The sequence below is a fragment of the Calidris pugnax genome, unplaced genomic scaffold (assembly GCF_001431845.1).
Source record: "Calidris pugnax isolate Ruff unplaced genomic scaffold, ASM143184v1 scaffold573, whole genome shotgun sequence".
Lineage (NCBI taxonomy): Eukaryota > Metazoa > Chordata > Aves > Charadriiformes > Scolopacidae > Calidris > Calidris pugnax.
Genome location: NW_015091316.1, coordinates 657849 through 677436, shown reverse-complemented (window position 1 = coordinate 677436; position 19588 = coordinate 657849). Strand labels below are relative to the sequence as shown.

General features: G+C 41.9%; 1 protein-coding gene across 10 annotated transcripts in view; it reads left to right on the top strand.

Moving 5' to 3' along the window:
• The window catches only part of WRN (Werner syndrome, RecQ helicase-like), a 46436-nt gene extending 26876 nt beyond the window's left edge, over positions 1–19560 (top strand). For 8 of the 10 annotated variants that reach the window (XM_014960917.1, XM_014960915.1, XM_014960910.1 and 5 more), the window contains 16 exons: positions 401–502; positions 857–949; positions 2293–2434; positions 4951–5121; positions 5211–5305; positions 6814–6886; positions 7064–7137; positions 8722–8803; positions 9094–9206; positions 10147–10261; positions 11442–11567; positions 13291–13453; positions 15145–15371; positions 16793–16864; positions 17460–17597; positions 19242–19560. In XM_014960917.1, coding sequence (XP_014816403.1) covers positions 401–502; positions 857–949; positions 2293–2434; positions 4951–5121; positions 5211–5305; positions 6814–6886; positions 7064–7137; positions 8722–8803; positions 9094–9206; positions 10147–10261; positions 11442–11567; positions 13291–13453; positions 15145–15371; positions 16793–16864; positions 17460–17597; positions 19242–19364 — 1909 coding nt within the window. In that variant the 3' untranslated portion in view covers positions 19365–19560. The remainder of the gene's footprint in view (positions 1–400; positions 503–856; positions 950–2292; positions 2435–4950; positions 5122–5210; positions 5306–6813; positions 6887–7063; positions 7138–8721; positions 8804–9093; positions 9207–10146; positions 10262–11441; positions 11568–13290; positions 13454–15144; positions 15372–16792; positions 16865–17459; positions 17598–19241) is intronic. The other 2 variants (XM_014960911.1, XM_014960914.1) reach the window with 2 other exon arrangements.
• The last annotated feature ends 28 nt before the right edge of the window (positions 19561–19588 follow it).

Below are 19588 nucleotides of genomic sequence, written 5' to 3'. Positions count from 1 at the left end.
TAATGGCATTGATGAGAACTTGCCGGAGTTTGGAAAACTATTAAGTGAGAGAAGTTGTCCTCCTCTCTTGGTGCCCTCTGCCCCTTCCTCTGTGCTTTTTGGCATGGATTTCTGAAGTTTAGTAGCTCATGGGGTTGGAAGAAGCTGTCTCTCCTGCCCTGTTTAGAATGATTATTCATATTCATCTAAATATGAAGTGCCCTTCTGAGTATGCCCTGTCCTATAAGGATCAAGATCGTGAAGAAACACGTGGGCAGTTTGGGTCTGGTTTTAGTAGGATATTTTTTTTCTAGCTGTTTCTTGTGACTTTGAGAGTTGTCTGGCATATTTCATTTCTGGTGTGGAACAGGGGAACAGCGATCAGTATGTAAGGCTCTTCATTTTCCCTTCTGACTGACAGACGTCTTCTAAGTGAGATACGCAATGAAACGTTCCGGTTGTACAAACTGAAGATGTTGGCTAAAATAGAGAAGTACCTTGTGTCAAATAGCTGCAGGAGGAAGTGAGTACTGGAATCTATTTAATGCCTAATGTCATTTCGGTCAGCTTTCATAAGAGCCATTGCAACTCGGTCACAACTGGAGGTTGTAACCAGATGGCATCTTATACTCACCATGCAAACATGTTTTATATTGAAAGCAGTAGCAAAAAATACTGCCTTCAGCATACTTACACATCAAGTTTCCTTATTTGCTTTGAAAAAAAAATCCCAACTTTTTCTTTAGAGTAATCAAGGCCAAATAATTGGCTCCCCAGTGAATTAATTAATGATGCTGATTTCAACTCTGTTTTCTGCAATAAATTTCATGTGTAAATTCTTGGTCTTTTATTTAATTCCCTGCATTCCCTTGGGTAGACTCATCCTGTCTCATTTTGAAGACAAACAACTGCGAAAGGTTTCCTCTGGCATCATGGGCACAGAAGAATGCTGTGATAATTGCAGGTCCAGGTAAGCTTTCTTCCCTGAAGGCTGATACAAGAGGTTACGTTATCTCAGGCTGACTTAAAAGGCAAACTATCTAGATGAATTGGCTTTATGTGCATCTGATTTTGCAGATGTTCAGCCTGAAGTCTGTCTTTGAACAACTGTCTCTAAATTTCTCCAGGGTTAGGAGCTGAGCAAGCCATGAGGCAGCTTATAAGCTCTCAGGCTGTGGGAAAGCCTGTAAACACAACACAGTCGCAGTTCCTAAAAGGCTTTGGAGCAACACTTTTAGACTGTGAAATACACTTTTGTTCGTCGGTTTAAGTCCTGTTAGGTAATTAATCCCAAAGGAAAACACTTGCAAGTGGAGTGCAATACCATGTGTCTAAGGTTAAATTGCACAAGTGTCAAGGGAGCCGTTCTCCTGTTACAGCATGTGCTGACATATGTTCTTCCTGGCATTGCTAATAATCTCATAGGTGTGCTGAAGGCAAGCCCGGGGGTCTGTATTCACGCAGGTATGAGCAGAGACACTTTGCTGAGCCTCTCCAGTGTGTACACGCTTTCCCTGAACTTACAATAAAGCTTTCCTTGTTCTTGCTGGTAGCATGATGATACCTGATCAGAGACAAGGTGTTAGGCTGTGTTGCTTCCTGGAAAAACATTATCAATTCAGCTATGTTTTCTATGTGCTTAAGGATTAAATAATCTTTGCTTGGTCTCAACTAAAAGTAATCAAGAAGAGAATCTGAAAGATTGTCATTTCAATCTTTGTCATCACATTGCTGTGCCACTAAAGAGCCTCATAGTGAATTTGTGTTGCAGATATGGAATCACTTGAAATAAATCACTGTCCTCTTTCTTCTCCTTAAAAGTGATTTGTACCAATAACTTTTTGATGGGTTCTTCCAGCCGGAAATAAATGCATTAACTAATCTTAGAAAATCTTTAATGGAGTTACTCTTTCCTTCTTTTTTTTCTCCATAGTGTTACTTAGAAAAAAATAACAGACAAAAAAACTTTGGTGCAATTAAAGAAACGTCTTGTATGCGTAAAACAGTCCAAGTATTAAAATATTAAATTCAGAAGAGTGCTGAGACAGTGTTGCTCTGTCACAGCAAGTACCATGAAGAAATGCATACTATTGGGTTGGGCAGCTGTCTTAACCACAAGTGATTTTGACTTCTGCTTGTTCTCATGTTTTCAGTCCTAGTTCTTTATGCTTAAAAAAGTTTAATTGGTTATATTAGTGTAACTTGAAGTGTGTATTTTATTTACTTATTGCTTGATAGACAAAAATTGAAAGAAGGGGAGGCGACTTGATTTTGGTATGTGCCTTAAACTTTTTTTTTCTTTGTGTGTTTCAGAGCCTCTTGTTTTGCGCTCTCCAGTGACTCGGAATGTGGTTTACAGGACTTTGGGAAGCAAGCATATCAGCTGCTGTCTGCAGTGAGTGCTCTGGAAGAGAAGTTTGGAACTAGAATTCCCATTCTGTTTCTCCGGGGGTCTGTAAGTGACAGTAAAAATCTTTGTATGCATTCCGAGAGTGGAGGGACTGTTACAGTGTCCCTTGCTGTTGATATACTAAATAATACATCAACATACGTACTTATAAGTGTGTTTGGACACATATTTTTTACCTTTTTCTCAGAACTGGATATCTGTAGAGAGAGGCAGTCTAGATATTCTGAAGCCGCTCAGCAGTGTTTCCTATGCAGATAATTAATTTATTAGACACTACTGGGAGAAGTGAAGATGATGTCAAATTTGCCCTGCAAAGAGAAAGTAATCTTCTACTGTCTACAAGAAAACCCTTTTCTGGGCTAACATACCTTATAAAAAAAAAAGTGTTTATTTGTTGCATCAATGTATGCTCTAGAAAGAATGTATGAAATAGTATCACCATAAGTTTATGAGCTATATCTGTCTGAGGCTGACTGGTATGTTGCTTTAAAAGCTTATGTGTGGTTTAGGGAGAATTTGTGCACTTTTTAAGTTAGTGGTATCTTTTTGCTAAGTCCAGGTGGCTTCCAATAGGCTTTGGGTGGACCACAGGGGAGACCATGTCTCCCTTAATATTTGAAAGCTGAGTCAGATCATGGAAGTGGTTAAGGTTCTCTGGGAAACTTTGAATTAAAGCTCTATTAACAGAAATATCGTACTCACCCTATTAAAGAAGACTATGCAACTCCCAGGGTCTCCTTTTATCAGCGAACAGGCAAATTTGTGGCTGTTTCAGCAATTATTTTATTGCTGTTAATAGTCTCAGTGACTGGTTGTGAGTGGCTTTTAGTAGTACCTCAGTATTTAGTATTCAGTAATTTGTGCAAAGCTGAAATTGCTATCTTCTATTGGTCAGTCCTATGCCGAGCTTAATTAATGATAGTCAGCCCAAACAGAGACACAGAGTTTACTGTTTTGCATTTTGTTCCTTTTATAGTTATTTCCACCACTGAATTTGTTCTCTAAGTCAAAACTATGCTCTGAAAACATGCAGCCATTGGTGTAATCAAAGTCACTGGCATAACTGAAAATTTAGGAATGTAGTCATGCTCAAAAGTAATGTGTGTTAGAAGTTGAATGAGGGTGCTCTAGAAGAGGAGACATGGGACTTGGAGCTTTCTTTCTGCCTGCTGGATAGGTGACTGGCTTGTGTGCACCATCAGGACTCTGTGCCCTGGTCCCATCTGGCCGCAAGCTGAGTCCCTCTTGCTTGCAGCTGGCTGCTTCAGCTTCCATCCCTTGCTGCCAAAGGTCTGAAACAAGCCCTTCTCTCACTGCACGTGCAAGATAGCAGCTCCTTAACCACCTGAAACTCTCCAAATTGCTCCTTACTGTGATCCCTGAAGGTGGTACGGAGCTCAGCAGGCCACTGTGTGCTGGCCACTGCATGTCCTGGATTTCTTTCACTTGGCTTCCTCTTTTCTTCTATATCAGCCTGTTGTGTTTTCCTTTATAAGGAAAACTGCATTCCTGGGGATAGATGCTCTGTGTTGGTGCCTAGCATGAAGGGATTCTGGTAGAAGTACTAACAGGAATCTGGAAAACCTGTGTTAAGGACCGGTCTTGTAAGTGGCAAGAGGTGAGCCTCCACCCTGCTGTCTCCTGTTGTCCAAGATTATAATTGTTAGTCACACCCCTTGCTTTTTTTCCCACCACCATGTCCCATGGGATGTCCTTACCTAGCCAGCATTGCAGATATGTGTATATATGCATATACACTCTCTGGATGATATACAATTTGTGTATATACATGCACATATATATAAGAGCAAAAAAATACTTGTTTGACCATGTAGCTTCCCCAGTGGAAGATGGGGAAGATTAGAAATGAGTAAATCAGCAACATTTTAAAACAAAAAATACACAAAACCCACTTGGCAATAAAGGCCAGAGGTGGAGAAGTGGAGCAGACATCTGTAGTGAGCTTGCTTCTGGCTTTGGACCCCTGTCCTGGGATTTAAACAGGACTTGTAAATTTATTTTTACTTCTATAGGCTCTTTTTAATTAAAAAGAACAGAATGGGTAAGTGCTTCTGTATGAACTCATGCAATGTAAAATTGACTTGAACCAGTAAAATACAAAATGCACTAGAGGACTTTCTTTGCTGCGGATGGCTGGGATGTTCCTGCAACCTCCTCCATATACAACAGGAGATGTTTTAACAGTTCTGTGATCTAAGCGTAGGTTTGCCTGGGGTCTTAATACAAAAGAAAGTCATGACCTTGGCAGAAAACTCAGGAGTGGATTAGGTTAGCAGAGGTGAAACTGCTCTTTGGGTGTCACGATCAAGGCAATAGGCATGGCTTCTGCTCTCATCATTGGGCTACTGTAGGTGTGGTTATTGTAATGGGTATTATGTGAACTTGAACAAATTATTTTGGTTTGACTTTTCTGTAAAGTTCTGTGAAGAAATGTCCTTGAGGACATGCTCCTTGCATCTCAGGTTTTTGATTTACTGGTTATATTGGAGACTCTCCCATAAGGACTGGAGAAGCCTGAGCAATTCTTTCAATAATTTCAGAATACTCAACGCTTGCCAGACAGATATCGAAGACACCCTCTCTTTGGTAGTGGAAAAGACTGGCCAGAGAACTGGTGGAAATCACTCTGCCAACAGTTGATAATGGAAGGGTTCCTGAAAGAAGCCTCTGGGCATAACAAGTTTGCAACCACGTGCGTGCTTACCCAGAAGGTATGTTTTGGTGTGAAACAATGCATCAAAGGCTTCTCAGAGCAATCTGTAGCTCTGAGCCATAAACCCATACGGTTTATTTCTTACAGGGTAGAAATTGGCTGGTAAAGGCTGCATCTGCTTCAAATCCAAGTCTTCTGTTACAGTCCAGCGAAGACCTTAATCTGCAGAAACATCCTAGAAGGTAATGCATGTGTTCTCTTGAGGCTTTTTATTACTTAATATCGTATCATCAGCTTCTGGAGATGGCTAGGTTGGACAGGAGACTTCTGCACTTGATCTTTCCAGCTGAAGCTTTCCCTTAGGCAGTATCATAATAAAAAGAAGTCAGTGGGAGTGCCTGGGTAGACACCTCTGTTGACTGCTGGTGTGAAAGGTGACACTTTGTCTGGTGCTCCTGAGATGATGTGATTCACAGCTTAGATCTAAGGGTGCCTCATCCCTGAGGTCTTCCATGCAGCCAATCAGCCAGTTCCGTAACTGGGACGGTTAATGGGGAAAGGTAGTTTAGAGAAATCACTTCCTGGCCAGTGATTTTGGGTAGTCCAGTAGCAGTTATGGCAATGGGTGCTTGTGGAGAAAGTAATCAGCTAAAGACAAGAAACAGTAGGGGAAAATCCATCAAGATTTATGTTTTTTCCAATGCTGATGAGTAAAACTGTAAGGCTTTAAAGAGAGCAGCTAACAATTTGTTTTCCCAATTATGCACTTGACCTAATTTTTCATTAAATTTAAGCTGAGAATGAAACAGAAAAGTCTTTATACTAACAAAAATTGATTCAACATGAATGTGTAACAGTTTGTCTGTCTTTGTGTATTTCTTTTTGTGACGTTTTAACTGTTTAAAGCCTTGGTGGGTATGTCTGCAAAGGTGGGGTGTTTTTTCAGTGCTAGTCAGGTATGTGCCGTCAGAGTATATAGCACCAAGAGAATAGCATGTGAAGTTTTGCTTGTAGTATTTTGTTTGTGGTTATATTTAATAAACAGTATTGTGTTGGTCTTCACAAACAATAATTCTGACCAGCCTTTTTGTAGTGAAAGGTAATGAACTGGAGGTTGCAGAGGCTTTGCTGTGACAAGAAATAATACTAGAACAAAGCTTTTCAGTGCTGGCCATAGGAGACTGTTCTGGTGTCTAGATTGTCTTAGTGTTGCTAAAAAATAAGTAAATCAGGTAATGACAAAGCAACAATTTTATTTTGTCTTCTAATATTCTGCCGTTGTGGTTCTTTCAGCTACTGTCTCCAGGTGAAAGAAACTGCTTATTATTAAACAGTAAGCAACAGCAAAAGCTATTTGCCTAGTGCAAACCACAAAGTTGCTACTCATTTGTTTTCTCCAGTAATATGATCTTTAAAATTGGATCTTTCAAGTGCTGTCACAAAAATTCCATTTTTGTCACGTAAGTCTCTGCTGCTTCTATAAGACAGGATTCTTGTTCCTTGTTAAAATTTTAGTATTAACAGACTTTGAGGTCCTCTGTGTTTTTTCTTGAAGAATGGTGATTCTAATAACTAAAAAAAAAAACCACTAAGAAAATCCCAATAAGAACTCTAGATTTGCCAAGATATCCCTATACCAAGTTCAAGTCAGTTTGCTTAGCAGTTAATGTTTTTTTTATTAAATGGCAGTGTCACTGCACAAATTACATGGTCTGATTTGATTAAGATATAATTTGTTTTATTATGGCAGTAGACCTCCATCTGTCCTCTCAACGCGGCGCTCCCCAGACGTGAAAGGAGCAGCGCAGTCACCAGGCAAGCAGGTAGGTCTGCAGGAGTACAGCTCCTCCTGCGCTCTCTGGGCCATCCTTGTTGGTTTTTAAAATAAGTCTTGCATGTGTATCATAGTGTCACAAATGATATTTTGCTGCTAACAGCAACTTCAGTGGAAAGACTGGTAAATCAGCATTTGTTTGTCTCTTTCTTATTTTTTTTTATAGATGTCTCTGTATGATATGTTTTCAAATGAGAGAAAAGGTAAAACTCTTCCAAGAAGCGATAACATGCTTAAGAGGTACAGTATGCTAAATTCAAACAGAATTACCTAATTGTGATTGTGTTAATCGGGATTCTGCTTGTAGGATGATCCTTAAAACCAGTGTTCTCCTGTATGAAGTGACAGTAAAAAAAAAACTGACACCTGCTTAAAACTTGCTGTACACTACATTATATTTCAAAACGTTGAACTACTACAACATTTAACAGGCTTTGCTGAATTTGAGAAGTTGTGTATGCCTGTAGTGTCACAGGCAAAGCAAGCTTTATTAACTGCTGGTAAATAAAACTGCTGTTTTTTCTCACTGGTATTAATTCAAATCCAAGCAAGAAAAACAGCAAATGTTGATAAAAACGGAGCAACAGCAGATTTATATTGGGTACTTTTACTGGGTCCACAGCTTATTTAACGTACCTTCTATGTGGTGGTTAAAACAGTAATGGTTTTTAACCAATTTTTTCTTAAAATAAGAAATAGAGAATAGGTTTTTTTCAAACAGTTTGCAAATATAATTTGAGCAAATAAGTGATAGTTGTGACTTCCTCGTAAAGCTGGCAGAACTGAACTCGTGCAGGGACTGTAAGTGAGCGTGTGGGTTTCTGCCTTTCTACACTGGTCTGGAGAAGACTGAGATCAAGTTGAGGCTCCCTGAGGTCAAAAGAAATAATAGAAGCATTTGCAAAAAGCAGGCAGAGTAATTTGTTTCCCTGGCTTGTGTGGTGCTTCAGATTAACCCCACCTTGCATTTCTGAGCAGTTTGTTTCCTCCTTCAGGCGAGTAGCCTGATGCTGGCAGATGACAGGAAAATAGGATATGTCACTTGGGCTGAATAATTGCTGCTGTAGCCATGGTGAAGAAAAATCATTTTAGGGACAGCTACAATCCAAAACAAGTGTTATTTCACTCTTTGCCTAGGAAAGGACACTCTTGCTCCAGCTTGTCTGCTAACAGATACTGCAGTATAATCATAGCAGTCTAATTAAGGGTAAATGCCCCTAAGTATGTGAGCCCATGGGTGGACTGGTAGCTGTGGTGCTGATCACTAGGCAGACGTGCCTAGTGGTAACATCAGCTAATTCTGCTTACAGCACAGCAGCTGTGTCCTTGTCACTGATGTCTTTGAAGTTATTTGCTCTTTCTGGCTGGGATTAATGTTAATCAGCCATGGGGAAAAATGTAAGGTGTTTTTTTGTGGGATGCTGTCAGAATAATGTCATGAATGGACAAGGGTTTGTAAGAAGATCCTTTTGTTAACAATATGGGAATCCAGCTGTAGATGGGGATATTGGTGGGTTTGGTAGATTGTTTTTGGTTTTTTTCCACACAACTGCAATTTCATCTGCTTGAGCTTTGTACAGTAAGGGGCTATTTTTAAGCTGCAGAACCAGACACAGAGGAATTCTGTTACTTAAGGGATACTGCTGATTCTGCCCCAACCAGTGCAGTGCTAGCACGAGGTGCCAGACCATCAGACTCTGACTGATGGTGCTGTCAGGGCAGGCAAAATAAGTTGGGCTGCTGCTCTCCCACAGCCTTGTGCTAAGTTCCTGAATAGACTGATCTAATGCAGAGTTTGTTTCACACTTAATTTTTTTTTGTTAGTGTTGCAGAGCACTCGCCAGTAAAATCTTCTCCTTTGAAGTCCCCAGAACCTGCTGTTTCATCTCGAGAAAAAGAACTAGAGGTAAGGGGTTTTGGTTTTTTTTTTTGGAAGAGGGAGGGTATCTGTGAGTTGTGGTCAACCTGCAGACCACAGTCCTTCTGTATTGGAGCAGGTGACTTGGGCAGCTCTTAATATATTACAAAGATGTTTTGAATAGAAGTCCTAGAATATGTTAAGATAAATTAATGATTACCAGTTTCTCATCTATTAGTGGAAAGCTGAGGGAGGTTAGAACTTTTCCTCTCATATTAATTATACCTACATGAGTGATCTAGAGCTGCTTCATGACAATTTGTCTCTTTCCTTCACAGACTGCTCTGTATGGCAAGTTGCTGACTGCTAGACAGAAGGTAGCTAATGAGAAGGCAATTCCTCCAGCTGTCTTGGCAACCAATAAGATCCTGGTGGAGATGGCACGAATAAGGTAAAGCCAGCGTGCACACATGTTGTATAAACTGAAAAGGCTGCAAGCCAAGTCACAGATCCCCTCTCTGCTTTTGTTGGGAGAGTATGCCTTGTTGGTAGCTGAGCAGCTCTTTTCCTGAGAATCTTAATTGGCTCTAATACCCTTGTAGACCGCTAACTGGTGTAAGTTAAACAATTATTGACACCAGACTTGCTTCTTCAATCTAGTTATGTAAAAAAAACAACCAACAACAATCCAGATGACAACTTTGCCTGTCTTTATAATCCAAACCTCCTGTTAGGCTGACCAGTCAGAGGAGGAAGTATGTTTTCTACCAATCCTTACCTTTCTATCTGCTCCTCTCCAGTGTGCTTTAGTCATTTTGGTATGCCCTTATCCTGCTAAGTGTCAGCTACAGGTTGGGAGCTGTCCCTTACTTTGCATGGGTAGCTCTGTAGTGTAAAAGAATAAGCACAACTTAGTGTTGCTCTCAACTACTGAAAGGAGGGGGAAAAAATGCCTTTTTTTTTTTTTCCCCTGTCACTGTATGAGAGGGTGTTGTGGGGCAGCTCAGTTGGTAATGCATCTGAAAGTGCATTCCCCAGCTACTAAAAGGCATTGGACAGTATTCCATGGAATAACAACATACACATTCCAAAAATAAGAGCTCTGGGCATATGTGCTTTTGGGAGGTAAAAGCAAACAAAGGTGTATGTGAAACTGATCTTCCAAAGTATTAAGCAGCACACTGAAGTTTTGGCTGAGGTAAAGCCTCATGATTCAGAGGCACAAAACGGTGAACTTCATTACTTGTGAAGTTGATGAGGGTAGAATAATACTGTTTTTAAGTTTTGACTAATAGATCTGTAGTCCAAGCACATGTCATTCACAGACACTTGATGTTTCAAAGCATTGGCTCGGGATACTTCCATGTCTTCTATTATTCATCCTAAACCAGACCCACAAATGTTGAGAATGTGAAGAGAATTGATGGTGTATCTGAAGTAAAATCCACCATGTTGATCCCTCTCCTGGCTGAAATTAAGGACTTCTGCCAAGTACATGGTTTGCAGGTATGACTTACTAAAATCCCTAGTACTTTGAAAGAGCCTTAAAGACATAATTTGGTTGGCAGCTGTCAGATCTCTCCTTCAGAGTTTGTCCTTGTCACAGCTACTCCATCCAAGCACGGCAGTGAAACCTGCTAGTCTTGCAAACAAATTGGTCTCCCAAATCTAAATGTGCTTCTTGGCAATGACATTGGGACCTGGCTGATGTTCCAGATTGGTGTGGTTATCTAGAATGTCCAGGACATCCTTATAAAGGGCACCCATCTGTCCAGGCTGAGTGTCCAATAAGCGCCATATTACTGAGAGCTTGCAGCTAGTTATTGTGAGTTGGGGCTGGAGGCCAAAGGTATAGTAAATGGACCTTCTCCATGATTTATTGACTCGCACTTGGAGAGCAGGGGTTTGCTTCCTTTAAGTTTCTCCTTAGACTGGCAGAAGAGCTTAGATTTCCTGCAGTTAGAAATACTCCTGTTGGTTTTCTTTTCGCAGTTGATTTTCTTCTGAGACATTCTGTAGAGTGGTTCCTCATCAGTGACTATGGTGAGAGACACCATTAGGGAGGAGCCATGGAGCAGGGAGTTGGAGGAACTATGAAGCAGTTTTACTTTGGGGATCTTAATTTCTATGTAAATCTACAGTTGAAGTGATTTATCTAGTCTAGAAAGCACGTAGAGCAGCATTAGTACTTCTCTGTAATGCTTGAGAAGACTCCGTGGAGTTGTCTTTCTGCTTCATAGAAAGCTATTATAATCTAAGAATGGTGACCAAAAGCATTCCTGGTTTGTTTTCTGGGGTTTTTCCAAGAAATCTGTGTTGGGCAAAAGATAAAACAAATGGAGGAGTTTCCCATACTAAGCAGCAGACTGAATATGAGAGTCTGTTCTGGTCGAATAGTTCTATGTGTAATGAGCAATACCTAAGAAGTTGTGTTGACCTGGACACCGGTTTTCTGGTTGGATTTTTTTTGCAAGTAGCTTGGACAATCCCATGCTTGTTTTATTAAGATGGGAGTAGGTAACCACCTGGCCTCCTTTGCTTTGTTTTTTTTATGGAATGTGGACTTGGAATCAAAACCAACCACCAATGAATGACTCCATTTTTATTATTTGTTCAGCTAATGGGAGGGTGACCCATTGGTTGTCACTGGGATATAATTCTTCAAAATCCTTTTTATCTCACTTAGACTGACATATTCCCCACGTCTGGATCTAAAGATCAGAAGGAAGCATCTCCCCAGAAGCATACTAGAGCCCTCTCTCCCTCAGAGCATGTCACATATGTCCTGTTCCAAGAGAAAAACCTCTCAGTGGTAAGCTCTTCCCCGTGGAGGTTCCTGCCATTTTGAAAACTAATGGGAGAGATACTTTGTCTAGAAGAGGAGAATTTACAGGTTCTCTTAAATCCTCTGCCCAGGGCTGGGGCTGGGTTGCTTTAAAACACTGGGGGAGTATCTTTTCCTGGCAAATGGCAGCTCATTTAACTTACCATTATGGACTGGTCAAAGTATGAAAAGCTGGGCTCGCTGTGAGGTGGGATACAGTGTGGTAAGGTACAGCTCCCTACTCGGGGAGGGTAGGGCATCAGGCAGAATTATTGCTGTTGCTTCACTGGCCTTTGGTTTCAGTACAGTTACACAGTGTGATTTTTTTTTTTCTATTCAGGGTATTAGTTCTGCCTGTTCCTCTATTTTTCTCTTTTCCGTTATGCCCTACAGTAGTAAAGGCATATAGAGAAAACTTCCTGATCCAATAGCCTGATGGAAAGGACACCAACCATGGGGCTGTATACAGGTGTATCTTTAAGGTTAATAGCCATTGAGATAAATTTCAAACTCTGTTCTTGGTTTAGGTAGCAAATCCCTGTTCTTTTCCCTATGCCATATCCATGCCTAAGACTTGAGTGTCAAAAAACAAGGTTCATGAGAAGATTCAATTGAAAACTAAAGTCTAAGTGTGAAGTATTATCATGGCTTTCTAGCTCAGATCTTGGAAAGCTGTGTTTCCTGTTATGAAAAAAAGTTGAGGACAAGTTACCTGTCACATATAAGTTGTGCTTAGATCTGTGTGCTACAAGCTGTTGCTAAACTGGCATCACACCATGTGGCCTGTGAAGATGGGCCTCCTGAGCCACTTTGACATTAGTTTTATTTATTGCTTTTTAATCTTACAATAGAAAACTGAAGTTGCTTTGAATTTTTGCTTTGCCCTTCCCAAGAGTATGGGTAAACCTTGTCAGATGGTACACTTTTAAGTTAGGGACTTAAAGGACTCATTAACAGCAAACAGTTGTGTAATTATTAATGGGTAACTTGATGCTCTGTATCCACTAGTCCTGATGATTCTATGCCCGGTATGTGTATTGTCCGGGGAGAAATCGGTAGAAGCTTGAAACCTGTTCTTTCAAGGAAGACAACCAGTTTGAAGTATCTCCTTGAAAAGTACAAGTTCATGTAGATAAAGCTTGAGATGTTTTTATTCAATTTTAAGAGAAGAGTTCATTTAACAGATGAATAACAGGTGCATCACAGCTACTTAGCAGGAGACATCTGAAGCTTTGACACAGAAGTCTCATGAAGTAGGAGCTGGTTTGATGCTCTGACATAACTGTGAGGCGAGAGCATCTGTTTCCCTCGTGGCAGAAACTGCTGGGATTCAGTTGCCACAGGGTGGAAAGAGGCTGGTAGTCACTGTGTTGTGGCACAAGGGCTGTGAGCTCTAAGCAGCCTGTAGTGAGTCTTTGAGGTGGACATGTGGCACCCTTCCTGTGTAGAACCTCTCTTCATTGGAAGTAAGTTCAACCTGAGATGTTGCACTTGAGCTGAGAATTAGTAGCCTCAAGAAAGATGCTGTTTACAAGCTGGAAAAGAAACGGGATAAATATTAAGAGTAACAAAATGTTTTGGGGAGCTTGCACTGCTGTGTGCTGGTATCCCCTGACTGCTTTTTGGGAATGGGAAGTTGCCATGTTTTGAGCTTTCAGTTATATTTCAGACATGTCTGCCATCTCAATTCCTTCTGCCTTTGTTTCCCTAGAGGATGATAAGTGAGAGCAGATCTCTGCCTCTTTCTGAGGTTGGCTCTCACCTGGTCCAGGCAATGAAAGCTGGCTACCCTGTCAACCTGGAGCGAGCAGGTTTGACTCAGGAAGTTCAACAGATCATTTCTGATGTTATCCGTAATCCTCCCATTGAATCAGGTGAGCATCGCAGCCCTGAGCATCTGAAGCTTCTCATGACAGTGGCATTCAGATGAAGGGAATGAAAAACTGACAGCTCAGCTGCTGCTTTAGGTAGAATCTGTCGTTTCTGGAAGGCCTGTGGCTGTGCCAAGGCAGAGCATGGCAATCCCAGGGTCATTACTTTCCTTGCAAGTTTATGTTGTAAAATAAGGCAATCACGATTCATAAAGAGCAAAAGATGGTAGCCCTCTGCAGATCCCTCCACTCAATTGTATAGCTGTTGAAAAGATTCAGGTAACATTCTAAAATCTGTATTTACTCAAGTGTTTTTGGAAAAATCATTAGCCTAACAAAGTCTTCCTGTGAGGACTGGCACCTACACCAAATAAGCTTGAATAAAAGCTGTAGAATTTATCCAGTGCAACTTCTCTGCAAGAAGTTTGAGGAGGAGGCTGAGAAGTGCAGGAAAAGCAGTTCTTGCTCTTAACACTGTCATCCATTGCCACGGGCTAGTTCAGAGGCTGAAGACAGCCGTTTACTGACTCGTGGTTCTGACACTGAGTGACTGAAAGTTCAGTCTTGCCCTAGTAGTTCAATTTCTTAGGTTGGCAGACTTTGCTCACTTGCTAGCTTTGTTGCTGTTCTCCTGTTGCTGATTAATGCATCTTTTCAGCAGCAGTTACAGGCTCAACCAGACTGATTGCTGTCTAAATTTAGTGCCATGTTGGAATGGAGAATCATAGAATGGTTTGGGTTGGAAGGGACCTTAAAGATCATCAAGTTCCATTCCCATGTCCCACTGGAGCAGGTTGCTCAAAGCCCCATCCAGCCTGGCCTTGAACACCTCCAGGGGTGAGGCATCCACAGCTTCTCTGGGCAACCTGTTCCAGTGTCTCGCCACCCTCACAGTAAAGAATTTCTTCCTAATATCTAACCTGAATTTCCCCTATTTCAGTTTAAAACCATTGCCACTCATCCTATCGCTACACTCCCTGACCAGGAGCCCCTCCGTATCTTTCCTGTAGGGCCCCTTTAGGTACTGGAAGGCCGCTTCTCTTTTCTAGGCTGAACAACCCCAAATCCCTCAGCCTGTCCTCACAGCAGAGGTGCTCCAGCCCTCTGATCATGTTTGTGGACCTCTGATCATGTTTGTGGACTCCACTGTACCCGTTTCAACAGGTCCATGTCCTTCTCATGTTGGGGGCCCCAGAGTTGGACACAGTACTCCAGGTGGGGGTCTCACCAGAGCAGAGCAGAGGGGTGGAATCACCTCCCTGGACCTGCTGGCCATGCTTGTTTTGATGCAGCCCAGGATGCGGTTGACTTTCTGGGCTGCCAGTGCGCATTGCTAGCTCATGTTGAACGTGAGAACTGTCATGGCAGCATATTTAAGAAAGCAGGAATGTTTTTCAGCCTGATTTAATGTAGCCTTCATCTCAAGAAAAAATGATTGATAGGACATACAAGTTAGAGGCAGGCAATTCTGATGCTTTAGATTAAATTTGAGGACAGTAAGTTTGTGTGAGCCTGAATGAGGTGGGTATTTATCCTGTGAGTTCCTGATCTGTTTTCTTATGAGTTAAACCCCTATGTTGTTTTATTTTTTTTAGTCTTGTCTTTAATGAGGGACAGCTGATGTGTTTTACAACATAAGAAAACTGAATAAGGGGCAAGAGGATTAAAAAAATGTATTTATATTTTTTTCTAAGACACCACCAAAATTCAAGCAATCAGAAAACTTGTTCCTGCAAATATTGAGCTGTATCTCATCAAGATGACTATTGCATTATTGGAGAAAGAGGGTAGAAATAAGTCTCAGGATGTGTCAAGAGTCAAAAGGATGTTGGTGTGGTCAGAAGGGCAGCAGGAAAAAGCAGAAGCAGACCAAGCAAGCAGGAAAGATGCCTTGGGGAGTAAAACAAAGGTTAGTAAAAAGGTATAAAACTAGTTCTGTCAAAAGAATGTTTCTTCTTTTGTGGGAGTGGACTGAAAGCCCTTTTATGTTCTTGCAATTTCCAGTAGTGCTTAGTGCCTCATCTTCACAATCCATTTTTCCCTCAGCTTTGAGTAGCGCTGCCTCCCTCTCCTCTCAGGCCAGTGCTCAGAGGCTTCCCCTTGCAAAGTATTGACCTAGGAGAAGGGCTGCCCCTGCGCAGCCACCTGTGCTCTCTTTAACATGTCACCTGAGTTGATCTGTTCCCATGTGGGAGTGTCAGCTCATCTATGCCACAGTAAGTCCTGGACATGCAGCCCAGGAAGATCAGGTACATGATGGTCCACCACTGTAGACCATCACAACTGCAACTTAATAGAGGCCTCGGCAGGGATGAACGCTTTTTGCTGTTGTCCAGTCCTTTAGGGATGTGGATGTAAAAGGTCCCCTATAAATCCCAAATTTACAGTAGCTGGGACAGTGGAGGAAAAAGCTGAAATTCCAAGTTCTCCCCAGCATGAAAAAAGCTCTGGTAAGCTGGATCCTTCATAGCCACAAAGTCCATGTTCCGCCCTTGCCTTGCTTCTGTGCACTGGTACCTGGTCACTAATCTGATGTGGGAAAAGTGATTCTCTTACTGTGTGAAAGCTCTAAGATGGCAGAAAAGCTGAGAGCATGAAAAAGTCAGAGGCAATGCCTGCCAGAAATGTCTCATAGTCTTTCATGGGTTGGTTTTTTTCTTGAAACTGATGGGTGTAGCTATGATAATAAGAAAAGTATCATGCCATAAGTCTGACTCATTGGGAAGAAATCTCAGGAAACAAGGAGCTCCTTATGGCTGTTCAAGAAAAGCCAGGCTAGTCTTCTGAGCTCTCAGTTGTCCCTTCCGTGTCTCCAAAGTCCCAGTTCAGCACCTTATACAAAAGGCCACCCTGCACTGAGTGGCTCCTGGTGGGACTGGTAAAGAGAATTTCCAACCTTGAAATCCTGCTGCTGCCTGCACTAGGATTTCATGTCTGTTCCATACAGGGTTCAGGATTGATTGCTCAAACAATTTTTCAGACCCTGCCATTTTGCCAAATTGATTGCTACCTGCATCCTTGAGTGCTGTTTTGTTTCTACAATATGTGTGTCGGAATCTTCTTTTTCCTGAAGTTGACCTCCTGGCAGTCCAATTGCATGAGCTCTAATTACACTTTTTTTTCTGCTACTGTTAGCTGCTGGAGCTAATAACAGGAATGACATGCTATTAGAAATCAAATTAATATTATACAAATGAGTAGACTGCTAATCCAAATAGTCTTCATTTACTTTTCCTTCAAAAGATATCCTGGTTCTAATAATTCCCTGTAGCAAACAGCTTTTAAATTTGCTAATCAACGTTACTGGATTTTAACAACCTTACATTACTGCTGCTTTTACAGGGTAATTTGATCAATCCGACATTGAAGGAAGGAGCAGAGAAAACCCATCTGCAAGTGGTGCCTTTGGCTTCGGTAAACAGATGTTCTTACTGTAATAAAGCTTGCGGTAGACTTGCCATTAGCGATGCTTTCAGTAACACTGAGATGTGTAGCTGATGCAAAAATCTCAGTTTGGCTGTTCCAACCTGTGACCAGCAGGCATTATATAGAAATTAGAAGTCAATATTTCTATATCCGCTCTGCCATTTTTAACTGACATCTTTGTTGTAAAAACACATTTGGAAACACAGCACATGCGAGTCAGAAGCAAGTATTTTAAGTTCTTATAGCCATGGGGGTGGAGGAAGTGTTCTTCTATGCTACAAAAAGAAACCAAAACAAAAAAAAAAACGAACACAAAACACCCAAGTATGAGTTCCAGTTCCCTTGTGTTTGAAACGGATGCATGTCACTTGCTGAAATTTTGTTGTGGTGAAATAGATAAGAAATAGCTAGTGCTGTCACTGAGCAGAGGGTGTTGGAACTCTGTTTATGATTACATTCTCATTTACTTCCAAAAATAACCCCTCCAAAACACAGCCTTTGCACTGAATCTGCTTTGCACAGACTTTAAGCTTTAATGCTGTGATGTATGTAATAGCCTGCTTCCTTACTGTCATATGGAAAGGCTGTACAGAGTGTGGATGACAGCCAGCCAGGTGGCAGAGGGACAGCAGGCCGCCTGAAGCCCATCGCACTGGCCTCCTGGAATCAGCCTGCCCTCCATCCCGATGAGGAGGAGCTGTTTGCCGAGTCCCAGCCGAAGGTGAGACTGCTGCTAGCTCTGTGCCGGGAGTGGAGCCCGAACCTGGTGATCTGGGTGTTGATATTTACCAAACCAAAATCCCAGCTTCTCTCTGGGTCTTTCACTGTGCTTAAAACCTTGGCATGGGTTGCCAGCCAGCTTCACTCGTTAGTGTCCTCGATATAGTGACAGCATGCTGCTTTTATGGCCTTTGCTATGCCTGAATATACCTTTCTTGCAGTGTCAGTCTGCTACAGAAACTTTTTTCCCCACTACATTTTGTCAGCCATCTAGTGGCAGATTCTTCCAGTGCTTTAAAAGGACAGTTGTCTCTCTTTCCCCTTTCAGGTATAGGGTTGTGTGATATTATCTGCTGATATCATGAAGGATTTTTGCACTGGTGTTTATATACACACAAGTTGTGTGAGCATACATAAGTGTATTTTTTCTGAAGGGAACCCATGTGGCTCTGAACAAGCACTACTTGCTCTACAGCTCCCTTCAGTTTGCAGCTAGATAAACAAAACATGATGCAGACAAATCATTACTTATGGTTTGGTCAGGGTTAGGTAAGTATAGCTCCTAAATAGGGCAGCAGCTATCTTTTTTGAATCGCTAAACACATTATAACATCTTTTTGATTGCTGGTGATAGGTTCAGAGGACTTCCAGAACATCAGTTCCAAGTAAAGCTGATTTGTTGTGACACAGGAACAATGTGCAATCACTGTAATGGTCTCTGCACTCTTCCTGCTTCATCCAAGCTTGGGCTGGGAGTCCTGGTGGTGTGCACACAGCTCTTGGTGCAGGTGCTGGAGCAACCTCTCTTCCTGGTTGTAGATAGGTCCTCCTGATGTGTTTCCCAAGCAGTTGTGTTCATAGAATCATAGAATAATGTAGTCCAACCCCCCCTGCCATGGGCAGGGACACCTCCAACTAGACCAGGTGGCTCAAAGTCCCATCCAGCATGACCTTGAACAGCTCCAGGGATGGGGCAGCCACAGCTTCTCTGGGCAACCTGTTCCTATGCCTCACCACCCTCACAGTCAAAAATTTCTTCCTGGTGTCTAACCTAAATCACCCCTCTTTAAGTTTTTAAGACAGGACAAGTTTCCCCTTGTCCTATTGCTCCACTCCCTGATAAAGGGTTCCTCCCCATCCTCCCCTGTCTCCCTGAAGCGTTCTCCAGGCTCAACAAGCCCACCTCTCTCAGCCTGTCCTCACAGAGAGGTTTGATCATGTTTGTGGCCTCCTCTGGACCTGCCCCAACAGATCCATGTTCATCTTGAGATTGGTTTTCCGTTATTTGAAAGCTGGTGTCATTAAGGATGATGGTTTTCCGTTATTTGAAAGCTGGTGTCATGAAGGATGAGCAGAATCACAGAATCACAGAATTGTGGTGGTTGGAAGGGACCTCAGAGATCATAGAGTCCAACCACAAAAAAAAAAAAAAAACAAACAAAAAACCACACCACCCACCACCTTTTTTATTTACTTGATTCTTTAAATTTATTTTTCTAGATGCTACTTGAAGGGGTTGCACTTGAGAGATTTGAGCCTTCTATTTGTAATGGAGATAGTTCCTGTCTCCTGATGCCCATGATTTTTGGGGGGTGGGGTCAGACTGTGAATACTTGCCTTTTTACAGATGTTTATTTTCTTCCAGAGCTCACATCCACCTTGTAAGAGGAAGGTGCCTGAATGGTTTGGAACCTCAGCTGTGCCAGTTGCACCTCCCACCCAGATGAAGAAATCCAAGCCGGAGGCCGGAAAAGGGATTTTTAGCTAAACATAGAAAAGAAAAGAGTTGGCTTTTTTTTTTACTTTGTACATAAAATGCTCTTTATACAAAGTACTACTTCCCTGGTGTCGTTTACTCTTCTCATACCCTCCTTGTATTGAGGGGAGAGGGGCTGCTCTGGCAGTACGTTTATGCTTTTCACTATGTGAAACCTGTTACTGTTAATAAATAAATAATCAAGTGGCCCCGTCTCTGTGTGCAGCCTGCGGCCT